We start from the raw sequence: 12,957 nt of genomic DNA, 5'->3' as shown, positions 1-12,957 counted from the left end.
GATAGATATATCGTGTATGGATTTTAGTTGTTATTCAGTCATTTCAATTGTGTCCAGCTCTTCATGACTGCATTTGGGGTTTTCTTTCAAAGACACTGGAGTAGTTTGCCATTTCCTTAGCCAGCTCATCTTATAGATGAGGAAACTGAGCAAACAGGGCAAAGTGACTTGCCCAGGTGACACAGCTAATAAGTGTCTGATACCAAATTTGAACTCAGGAAGATGAGTCTTTCTGACTCCAGGCCAAGCACTATATTCTCTGTGCCACTTAGCTGCCTCATGAACGGATTTACCATTTTTCAAAAGTAGTGTCAAGCAGCCTACACTTGATATAAAAACTGTGTTGAACCAAATTTCTCAAAATTATCAATTCAGGGCTGAAAGGTCATGTAGTCCAACCCTCTTATTTTACAAAGAAGAAATTAGATCCAGAAAGCTAGTTATTTGCTCAAGATCACACAGCAAGTTAGTGGCAGGACAAAGGCTAAATCCTATGTTGCCAGACTCCCACCCTTTCTTTGATTCAGAAGAAAACAAATAGTCTCTCCTTTATTGTAGAGTTGATAAAAGTAGGCCCCAAAGAAGGGAAGTGCCTTTTTTACCACGGTCATACATTAAATCATGGAGCCAAAACTCAAACTCAGATCTTTTGGCCCACAGATTAATACTCTTTCTTCTCGGCTGGATTTTTCATCTGATCTGGATTACCCCCAAAGGGACTTAAGTCAGGATTGAGAAATAAATAGCATTTATAAGATAGAGCGTGGAGTGGCTTGTGAATGAAGATTGGATGGTTGGACCTTGTATGATGGGTTATATTAATATATGATTCTTTTAACTTTTGCAGGTTTACCTAAAAGTTAAAGAGCCTGTATTCCACCAGGTAAGTCTTTTCTTTCCTCTCAGTTCTTGATTATTTAATATAAGAGCCTGAATTTTCTTTTTTCAGCCATTTATGCCTACATACATACGTACAGATACACTGAGATGCACTACGTCGGCATCATCTGTGACTTCTTTCTTTACTCAACCGACATATCTAATCTATTGCCAAGTCTTGTCATTTTTACCTTCACAGTATTTCTTCCCTACTGCTAATGCCTGTCCAGGAATTATCTCCAGTCTACCCTGGACATATCTTGTTAGTATATAATTATTTACATGTCTTCTCTCCCATTAGAATGTGAGCTCCTTAAGGTCAGGAATTGTTTTTTGCCTCTCTTTGTATCTCCAGTTGTTAGCACAGTGCCTGACCCCAGTAAGGACTTCGATACCTATTGCTTATGTTCTTGATCATAATCATGATTATAGTGATGAAAATAAAGTTATAAAAATGAAATTTTGTTGTGAAGACACAGGGAGAACTTGCTGGGTAAAGGAATGTTGTAGTGAATCCTTTTAAAATACAAATTTTTTCCTTCCCTCTCCTTTTTGTTCTGAAAGTTTGAACTTTTGTGTATTAAGTTTTTTTTAAAGTGAAATGTAGTTCTGTTTGCTTATCCCTTTACTTATATATGTAAAAAGCATAGTGCTTTTTAGTCACTAAGAAAATAATCAGGAATATAAACTTTATTGTTAATATGATTTACATATTTACATGCATCAGTGATCAAGGTCTGTTACTCCTTCCATGCAAATGGATGGCAAACCATCTAAGCCTTCTCAGCCTGGACAGTTCTTTTTCATGTCTTTCCCTTGATTCTCAATGAAGAATCTAGCTAATGCCCTGGACAGCATCTGATTCTCTTACTATCTTAAAAATACCAGGATAGAACTCAGAGGGTCCATCTCTTTTTCCTTACCCTTGCTATTTGACTGGTTCTCTTCCCTTTATTTTACTTATACTTACTCACGTTAATCATGAATGATTGGTTGGTTGCTTGTTGTCCTTCATTCTCAAAGAGGACCAAAATGACTAATAGAAGAGAACTTTGTAGTTTTCAGTGTCCTTTCCTGTGAAACAGCCCTGTATAGTAGATAGTACAAGAATTCATATTCCTGCTTCACAGATGAAGCCACTGAGGTAGAATGATTTTTTAAAAGGTATCAAGCCAGGAAGTAGAAGTCTGAAGGAACAGTGTCTTAGGACTCCGGAAACGAAAACTAAAAAAAATATACAATCTCTTTCCATATTTATCTAGAATATTCAAGAAGAATCTTTAGAGGTAGTGGACTCTCCCTCATTGGAGATCTTCAGACAGAGGCTAGATGACTGCTGTGCTATGTTATGTTATGTCATGTTAGGTTAGGTATGTTATAGTTTGGATAGGGGCTGGACTAGATGGTCTCTGAGGTCCCTTCCAACTCTTAAATTTGGTGATCCTGTGACCTACAATCCTTCTATAAATAAGAGCACTCAATTCACTCCAGTAACCACGTCTCAGCCCAAATTCATGGTTCCTCTTAATCAGAAGTTATTGGTTAAAAATATAAATTTCCAGTAAAACCCCCAGGTCTTATTTTAATTTAGTAAGAGAAGTCAGGGTCTATTGTCCCCTAGTGTTCCCTGCACTGGACTCTAGGTACTGAATGGAGGGAGAGAAGGGAAGATAAGATGAGAAATTGAAGCAGTGGTACATTTCTTAGACCTGGAGAAGGCCAACATGTACAGAAGGATAGAGAAGCAAAATAAGAGCTGAGTCTGTGGATTTAAAAAAGGTAAACTTAATTAATTAAATGTAAATAAATTAAATTTAAAATAAATAAATAATTTAAAATTAAATAAATAAATCATAAATAAATAAATTATATAATTTACTTATATTTATAATTATAAATAAATTATAAATTATATGATAAATATAATTTATAAATAAATATAAATAATAAATTATATAATTTATTTATATTTATAATTATAATTATAAATAAATTATAAAATAAATAAATTAAATTTTAAAAAGGTACAGGATGAGAAAGACATAGCTAGGCATGGCTAGTTCACGTGAAAAGAACTTGAGGGGTTTAGGGATTACAAGCTTCTTTTAAGTCCACAGTCTGATATGAGAGCCAAAAAAGTTTAAGGCTGCATTATAGAAGTAGACTCTAGAAGTAGGGAAATGACCCATCTGTAGTGTTGTGTTCAGTTCTGTGTACCACATTTTAGGGGGAACATTGACACCCTAGAATGTATTCAGAAGAGGATGTCAAGGATGGGAAAGAGACTGAGGTCATGCCATGTGAGAAAAAGTTGAAGGACTGTTTAGCCTGGAGAATAAAAGACTTTTGAGGGGGACTTAATAGCTTTCTTCAAGTCTTTGCAGGGCTTTCCAGTAGAAAAGAGATTAGACTTGTTCTACTCGGCCTCAGTGGACTTTTCTAGAGAAGACAATTTCAAGTTAATATGAAGAAAAACTTAACAGTTAGCACTGCCCAAAAGTGAACTGAACTGCCTGAGGAGGTGGTGAATTCCTTGTCAAAGGAAATCTTCAAGAACAGACTATTTCACCAGTTGTTAGGATTATAGCTCTGAGAGGCATTGGACTAGATGTCCTTTGAGGTGCCTTCTAAGCTCTGAAATTCCCAGAATCTGTTATCTACTAGATGATGAAACTGAGTTTTAAAGAAGGAAAAGTGAATTGCCTAAGAGCACCCAGCAATTAAGTGGTGGAACCAAGACTCCAATCTCAATCTTGGATCCAAACCCACTCCTCCTGTCTGCTGTGATGTGTAGACAAAGGTTTGGACATGGAGGCGGGAAGATGTAGGATCATGGAATCATAGATCTAGGTGTAGAAGGGACCTCTGTGGCCATCTGTCCCATGCCCCTCATTTTACAGGTGAAGGAACCAAAGCCTGGGGCAGTTAAGTTACTTAGCCATAGTCGCACAGGTAGAAAGTTCCAAGAGGTTAGATTTGAATCCAGGTCCTCAGACTCCAGCTCCGTGTTCTTTCTGCTGTTCCATTCTGCCTCCTCAGACGCTGACCAGCTACATGACTCTGGACAGGTCTGTTGATTCCAAATTTCATATTATATATACAGCACCATGCTATATCTGCCTTTTCTATAGCAAAATTTCAGGTAGGGACTAACTTCCCCAGTCACAAGTACTCAGCAGGTGCTCATAGGTTGCAAATAATTCTAGTATCAACACTTGAGCAAAATGAACACATCTGGAACATCGTATCCAGGTCTGAGCATTGAATTTTAAAGGTACATCAACAAGCTTTGTCATTTCTAAAAGAGGAATGAGCATGTTAGAGAGCAGACACAGATGAGTTCTGCTTGAAAGAACTAGAATTATTTACCTGGAATTGGGGAAGAGAGAACATTATGGGCATTTATTATTTTAAGGACTCACATTCATAATAGGGAACCAGTTTGTTCCAGTTTTTTTTAAATAGTGGATATTTATATTGTGCTTTTTTATTACATGACTTAATTGATCCTTATAACAATCCTGTGAGATTGGTATCATAGGTATTGTTATACCCGTTTTTGTTGTTGTTTGGTTGTTTCAGTTGTGTCCAACTCTTTATGACCTCATTTAGGGTTTTCTTGGCAAAGAAACTGGAGTGGTTTGCCATTTCCTTCTCTAGCTCGTTTTCCAGATGAGGAAACTGAGGTAAACAGGGTTAAGTGAGTCATCCAGGGTCACACAGGTAGTAAGTGTCTAAGGTCAGAGGTCAGAAATAGAATCAGCAATGGAAGTTAAAGCAGATTTCAGCTCAATATAAGAAAAAAAACTTCCTAACAGTCAGAGCTGTCCAGCAACGAAATGGGCTATATGACAATCATATTGGCTAAAGAAGATAGCCCTAGAGTGGGAAGGAACCTTCACGGCCATCTAGTCCAACCATATGGTTGTATAGATGAGGAAACTGAGGCCCCAGCAGGTTAAATGACCTTTGTAAAATCTCACAGGAAGGCAAGTTACTTAACATCTTTCAGCCTACGTTTCCCCATCTGTAAAATTGGGATAATAATGACACTCCCTGCTAAGGTTGTTGTAAGGGTTAAATGAGATAAAACGTATAATTATTTGCATACTGTAAAGTGCTACATAAATGTTAACATTATTATTATTACACCATTTGACCTCTCTGTACCTTACTTTTGTTTTGTTTGTTGCATGCTATTTTATTAAATCCTCACAACCACTTTGTAAAATAAGCAGGGCTGGTATTATGACCTCCATTTTACAGATGAAAACTGACATAATTATTCTCACTTTTATACACTTTATAGTTTACACAGTTCTCTCCTAATATCAATCCCAAGAGGTACGTAGTGCAAGTATTATTTTACAGATGAGGAAACTGAGGTGCAATGAGATCATATGCCTTGCTCAAGGATGTGGTTCATGTCTCAACTGAGGCTTGAACCCAGGTCTTCTGCTTTCTAGTGCAGTGCTCTTTCAACTCATACCCACGATCCTATTAGCAAGAGCCAGAAATAAAAAAAAAGGGCAGAGTCAATGTTCATATTCTTGGAAAACTGGAAAGGACCGTAGAAATTTTCTTAGTCCAACTTTCTGACGCTCCAGATGAGTATCAGAAAGATGAAGTCATTTGTTGCTTAAACTCACATTTCTGTATAGTTCCAGTCTTATAATTTTCAAACCAGAAAAGGTGCTATAGTAGAAATGAATGTTAACTGCACCATGGAGTGCTATTTCTAGGGAAATTCCATTGACTTCCAGATCTCCATGCACTCTGCTTCCAACTCCCCAAACCTTATATAAAAGCCAAAAAAAAGTTAGTACCTCCTCAGAAAACACCTATTATTTACTGAGGATCTGTTATTTACTTATCAAATACTAAATCGCAGTGGTATGAATTTTACTTCTTAGAAGCCATATGGTAGAGGTGTTAGATGGGAAGGTTTGTGGACACTGTCGACCTTTGATATTGTAGCACTATGGGAGTTAGAACTGGAAGGAACCTAAGAGATGCGCTCCCCTCATTTTGCAGATGAAGAAACTGAGGCCCGGAGGAGTACGGTGATTTTAAAGATGCAGAAAATGAGAGAGGAGTGGCTTTATCAAAGGTCACAGAATAAGTTAGGAGCAAGGGCAGGGGCAGGACTAGAGCTCAATTCCAGTTCTAAGGGTGCTTTCCATTACATCTAAACTATTTTAAAGTGCTGTTTGTTGACAGAACAGAGGAGGAAATATTTTAAACCATAGATGAAACACAGATGCCTTGGAGGGAAAACCCATTTCCTGTGGGGTAATGCTGAGCTGCCTCAATTTCCTCTGTACTTATGTGTGCTGACCTGTGTACTGACTTGGTTATAGCTGAGCTCCCATATATAATATGGCTCTCCAGTCCTTTACCCAGCTCAGACCACAGCTGATTTGTGCTTTGGTCTAGGTGCCACATGTTTTGAAAGATATTGACAAATTAGAGCATGACTAGGTCTTGAACTTATGCCACAGTAGGATCAGGGGAAGGATTAGGAAATGTTTATCCTTAAGAAAAGACTTAGATCATGGCCAGCAAAAATCACAAGTGTTTGAAGAACTCTACTGGGGAAAAGACATTTGATTAGTTCTCATTCTGGGAGCAAACACTAAAAGCAGTAGGGGGGAGGTGCTGAGTGCCATCTTTGGATAGATGCGAAAGAAGCTTCCTAACAATTAGAGCTGTCCAGTAATGGGATTGGCTGCCTAAGGTCCCCATCACAAGACACTTTCAAGCAGAGGCTGGATGATCCCTTTTTTAAACTAGTTAACCATTTGTTTGGGAGTGAGTGGGAATAAATTACAGAAGAGGGCCTTGGACTAGATTCCCTCTGGGTACCAACTCAGATTCTGATGCTAATGTAAAAGAAATCAGTTTTCCTGGATTATAGCAGCAGAAGATAATAGATAAAGGAAATAGTAGGATATTTATTTTAAGCACTTCACAGAATCATAGACTATTAAAGTTAGGAAGGACTTTGTAAACCACTTAGTCCCAACACTTTCATTTTAGGAGGCCCAAAGTAGTGAAGTGATTTACTTGTGGTCCTGTTGTAGAGTAAGTGGCAGAGCCAGGACTTTGGATTTTGCCATTTCAGAAGATGTGGTCTGCAATTCAAAATCTGTATAGCATCCCTACATAGTCATATGATCTGAAAGAGAAAGATCTGGAAACAGTTCATTTTAATGCCTTGAAAACTGGTTTTACCCAGTTTAAGCATTTGGTGAGTTATTGAGCTGAGAGGTTATTGATTAACAAGGAAGGAAACAAAAGCAGGAAGCTATGCCATCAAAAAAGTCTTTGGAATTTGTCCCTTTATTCTGCTTCAGCACAATATTACGTAGTACAATTACCTTCTGAGACAAGATTTAAGAATCACAGTTTCATGGGGGAGATTCAGAAGTGTTCTTTGTGGCTCCCAAGGACAGAATTAGGACTATTGGGAAAGATATGTCAAGAAAGCAGATGCTAGCTCATTATAAGGAATAATAGCTCTCATTTTTATGGCACTTTACAATTTGCAAAATACTTTCCTCACAAGAACCCTAGGAGATAGGACAAATGTTATGTCCGTTTTACAGATGAGCACATTGAGTTTAGGTGACTTGCACAAAGTCACGCTGATAGAGCCAGGATTCCTTAAGTCTTTTGACTCCAACTTTACTTTTCTTGTTGCTCTACTAAAAATAGTATCCTAACAATTAGAAAGATGTCTGAAAGTGGAATAAGATATCTTCAAGCAGAGATTAGATTACTATTGTCCTTTGATAGCGGGAATTCATGCCTCAGGGATAGACTAAAAAACTACTTGATCCTTCTAGTAGAGGCTGTTGTTAGGTGGGTTTGGACTGGATCAGTGATTTCAAACTCAAATTGCATGTTAATTTTAAGTTTATAACCCTCTTCTATTTGTACTTCTAATATTTAAATCTGTTTATGTTTTTGAAACAAGGGACAAAAACCAAATAATACGACTTAGATGATACGATTTGGATCCGAAACTTGGATGGCATGGATATCTAGACTAGATGCCCATTTGGGTCTCCTTCCAACTTTGATAATTCTATCATTCAATCCATGAAAATGTTGATGGGTCTCATGGGTTTTCTTTAGCGTCATTTCTATACTGTTAGAAAGATGCATAGAATCATAAGATCCATAGATTTTAGAGTTGAAAGTGGTCTTAAAGATCATCTAATTCAATCCTTGCATTCTGCAGATTAGGAAACAGAGGACAAAAAAAAAAAAGGAAATAATTTGTTTAGATTCACACAGGTGTTAAATTGAAGAGTTAGAATGTAAACTCAACATCCTTCAACTATTACTCCAAATCCCCTGCCCTTTCCATTAACTAGTCTTTTTTTTTTTTCTCAAGGTTCAAAAATACGAATGTGGAGTGGTAGGGAGTAAGGAACAAATATTTACTAAGGGCTCACTATATGCCAGACACTGCTAAATGCTGTACAAATATCTCATTTGATCCTCACAACAACATACAGCTGGGTAATAGGTGCTTTTATTATTCCTATTTTACAGTTGAGGAAACTGAGGCAAACAGAGGTTAAATGACTTGCCCAGAGTTACAGAGTTCTTAAGTACCTGGATTTGAACTCAGTCCAGGCCCAGCATTATATCCACTGCTCCATCTAGAGGCTAGACAAGTATAAAGTAAAGACTCTGTAAGCAATTAAAGGTTTAAAGATTTTTCTTATCTGAATAGGATGTTAGAACCTAGAATGATTTAGCTAGTAGAAACCTTAGCACAGAGGATATTAGAACAGGAAGTGCTTTTAGAGTATAGAATATTAGTTTGTGAAACATAAAGTTAGTGTTGGAAGGAACATTAGAATTCAAAATATTAGAACAAAAGAATAGGAGACAGTGTGTAATAATGGAAAGAGCCTTGGATTTGGAACCAGAAGGACCGAAGTTTGAGTTGTAGGTGTACTGCTTACTACCTCTGTGACTTTACTTGAGTTAACTTCCTCTCTCTGGATTTCATCTATAAAATGAGGTGATTGAACTAGAATGTAGTTACTGGATACTTTCTTAGGTCCTGTCTAACTTTAAATCCTATAAAATCTATGCATTTTTTCAGTGTAAACTTGAAACACAAATCATTGCTGACCACCCCATAGGACATCTGAAGTCAGTCACGTGAAATAAAGTAATATCATCAAATAAAATCACGTCTTTTCTGCTGTTGTGGCTTGAATGACTTGCATGGTACAATGGAAGTGGTCTAGTCTTAGAGTTGAGAAACCTGGGTTTGAATTCCAGATCCAACATTCACTACTAGTTCTGTAACTAATGAACAAGTCACTAGACTTCAAAACCTCAATTTCTTCATCTCTAAAATGGAAACACTTTGACTACCAACTCCAAGAGTTATGAGAAAAGCACTTTTTGAACATTAGAGCACTATAGGAATACAAGTTATTATAACTTACATTAACTTAAACAAAATTAGATGATCTATAAGGTCTATTTCTGACATTTTGTGTTCCTTATTTATTTTTTATTTCTTCCTCTGTCCCTTGAAGTAATGGTTGGAATTGCATTGATCAGTTCTCTTAAGCATTTTAAAGTTGCTTATCTTTACACTATTATTGGTATTGCATAAGTTGTTCTGTTTCTGCTCAGTTCATTCTGCATCAGTTCATACGAGTCCTCCTGGGTTTCTCTGAAACTTTGTAATAGTATTCCATTACATTACCATATCATTATTTTTTGAGCTATTTCCCAATTGCTTCCAATTCTTTGTTACCACAAAAAAGAGCTACTATAAATATTTTTGTATATAAAGGACATTCTTTTCTTTCTTTGTTGTCATAGGGGTTATAAAGCCCAGTTAGTAACTTTTAAAGCATAGTTCCAAATTGCTTTTTAGAGTGGCTAGACCACTTCACAACTCTACCAACAGTGCATTAATGTGCCTATTTTCCCACAACCCTACCAACTTTTTCATTTTCCTTTTTTGTCAACTTTGCCAATCTGATAAGTATGAGAACCTCAGAGTTGCATTATTTAAATTTCTCTAATTATTAATGATTTTGAGCATTTCTTCATTTGAAAACTGTATCCTTTATTTATTAGGAAATGGCTCTTATTCTTTCAAATTTGAATATGTTTCTTGTATATGTTAGAAGTTAGATGTTTATCAGAGAAATTTGCTGCAAAGATTTTTTTTCTCTGTTAACTGTTGCCCTTCTAATTTTAGCTGTATTTTATTTGTTTGTGCAAAAACTTTTTTGTTTTAAGTAGTCGAAATTGTCCGTTTTATTTTCTGTGATCCTCTCTCTCCCTTATTATGAATTCTTTTCCCTACCCATGTATATAAAAAATAATTTCTTCCTTGTTCCTCTAATTTGTTTATAATATGACCTTATATCTCTAACTGACATATCCATTTGGAGCTTATCTTGGTGTGTGGCCATGTCAAGTCAATAAGTATTCATTAAGTGCCTACTATATGCCAGGAATTGTGCTAAGCAATAGAAATAGACAAAAATGACAAAAACTTTGCTCTCAAGGAGTCCCCGTTCTAGTGGGATAGACAACATGCAAACAACTATGTATGTGCAAGATAGATACAATGAAAGTTAGAGTAGTTTCAGAGAAGTTACTGGTATTGAGAGGTACCAGGATGAGGCTTCTTGCAGAAGGTAGGGTTTTAGCTAAGTCTTAAAGGCAGCTGGGGAAGCAAGGAAGTAGAGATGAGGAAAGAAAGCATTCTAGACATTGAAGGCAGCCAGTGAACATGCAAAAACATCAGGAAGTGGAGTGTCCTGTGTGAGGAATGTCACTGAGGTCAGTGTCATTGGATCGAATAGTACATAGAGGGGAGTAAGAAGGCTGGAATGGGAGAAAGGGACAGGTTATGTGGTGCTTTATTTTTTTTAATGCTATTTTATTTGTTTCCCAATTACATTTAAAGAAAATTTTTAACATTCAATTTATTTTTTAATTTTGAGTTCCAGATTTTTTTCCTCTCTCCCACACCTCCCCCCTCTTAAGATAGTAAATAACTTGATAATCGGTTACATATGTTCAGTCAAATAAAACATTTCCTTATTAGTCGTTTCGTGAAAGAACAGACCAAAAGGGGAAAAAAAAGCATGAAAAAAATAAAGTGAAAAACAGGATTATGCAGGGCTTTAAAAACTAAACAGAGGACTTTATATTTGATCATAGGGGTAATAGGGAGCCACTGTGGTTTATTGAGTGGGGGAGTGACATGGTCATACCTGTAGGAAAATTAGTTTGATAACTGAGTGGAAGTGGGACTTGAATGGGGAGAGACTTGAGGCAGGGACACCAACTGTCAGGCAATTACAATAGTCTAAATGTCAGGTGACAAAGGCCTGCATGGGGGTAATAGCAGTGTCACTGAAGAGAAAAGGGCTATTACAAGAGAAGTTGTAACTGTAGATTAGAAAGGACTTGAGAAGAGATTGGTTATGTGAGGATGATAGAGAATGAAGAGTGAAAGATGACACTTGGGTGTCCAGCCTGGTTGATTGGGAGGATGGTGGTGGTACCTTTGACACTATTAGAGAAGTTTGAAAGAGGGGAGAGGTTTCTTTGGGAAAGATAATGGGTTCATGTTTGGACATACTGAGTTTGATATCTATGGAGCATCCATTTAGAGTTATTTAATAGACAGTTGGAGATGTGAGATGATCATCTGCATAGAGATGATAATTGACTCCATGGGAACTAATAAAGTCACCAATCAAACCTGGCTGAAGATCCGGCACAGGTAGGAGGTAAACCAGGAGAGAGCAGTGTAATGAAAACCTAGAGAAAAGAGAGGAAGGAAAGAAAAGGTATCGACAATGTCAACGGCCAGAGAAGACAGGAACTTGCCTGACTTGACTTGGGTACCTAATGTCCACCCATCAACCTCTCTGTTTTTTAACCAGTGCTTTACAGCTTCAATATTTTGCAGTTCTAATTATGTCGATCTATAGATATGTATATATTTGCCCTAAATTGCTGGAGTGAAGGTCCACGTTCCATTCCTTCCTCTCTATGAGGACAGGGCAAAGGATAAGGAGGAAGTTTTAAAAATTACATGACATTTGACAGACCCTTGCTACTCAATAAGGTAATTGAAGCTAGGAACATTACATGAATCAGATCAAACTGGAGATGGCTGGAAGACACACACACACACAGACACACACACACACACACCTGTGATATACTGAAAAGAACATTGAACAGTCAGGAGATCTGACTCTGTACAAGTCTATTTCCTCTCAAGCCTTCAGTTTCTTCTTTTGTAAAATGAAGGAGTTGGATTACATGTTTTCTAAGACCCTTTCCCATTCTGAAATGCTGTGTTATGAGTGATGTAATTATTTCATATATCCTGTTCAAAAAATAGTTATGAAGGAATTGAAGTAGACTTGGCAGAGGTTCTTGCAAATAAAAAACTACATCTATTTTCATAAATTGTGGTGACACACCAAAGATAGCCCCATTGTGGACGTTTTGCTTAGCTTTTATAGGCTTCTTACCACCACATTCCAAGCTTGTTATAACATGTGTTAGCTTCAGTGCTAAGTTTGGAACATAAAAAATAACACTATTAGGTGGCCCTCCCCTTAGGATAAATGCCCCTTGTTAAGTTGCCAAATGTTTTGCAAGTGATCAATGCCTTGTTCTTTGTGCATGTGTCACATATATCCAACACTTCTAACATGACCCTCTCCCTTCTCTATGGGTAGCTTTTCAGATATTTACCAGGCAGAGAGAAAGATGGAGTGTATTCCAGGCATGGGAAATAACATGAACAGACAAACAGAGCTAGGAAAACCCAGGGCAGGGCATGTCTGAAAAGGGATAGGGTAGTAGTAGTGTAGTTTACCTAGAATACTGAATATGAGGAAAGGAATAATAGGTTGAAAGGGAATGCTTAGGCTGAAAAGAAAGAATGGTTTCAAATTATGAAAGTCTTGAATCCCAAAGGTGTTTGAAGTAAAAAACAAAACAAACAAACAAGAAAGAAAGCCTTAAGTCTCATCTCTTCAAGTTGTCATCCTG

The 12,957-nt window shown here is 37.0% G+C and overlaps 1 protein-coding gene across 2 annotated transcripts in view; it reads left to right on the top strand.

The window, feature by feature from the left end:
• Positions 1-12,957, top strand: part of ACER3 (alkaline ceramidase 3) — a 200,915-nt gene that overhangs the window by 137,574 nt on the left and 50,384 nt on the right. For both annotated transcript variants that reach the window (XM_027848145.1, XM_027848146.1), the window contains one exon: positions 848-883. In XM_027848145.1, coding sequence (XP_027703946.1) covers positions 848-883 — 36 coding nt within the window. The remainder of the gene's footprint in view (positions 1-847; positions 884-12,957) is intronic.

This window comes from Vombatus ursinus, unplaced genomic scaffold (genome assembly GCF_900497805.2).
Source record: "Vombatus ursinus unplaced genomic scaffold, bare-nosed wombat genome assembly UNPS02005659.1, whole genome shotgun sequence".
NCBI lineage: Eukaryota > Metazoa > Chordata > Mammalia > Diprotodontia > Vombatidae > Vombatus > Vombatus ursinus.
Note: the sequence above shows the minus strand (reverse complement) of the source record. Positions and strands in the feature narration are given on the sequence as shown.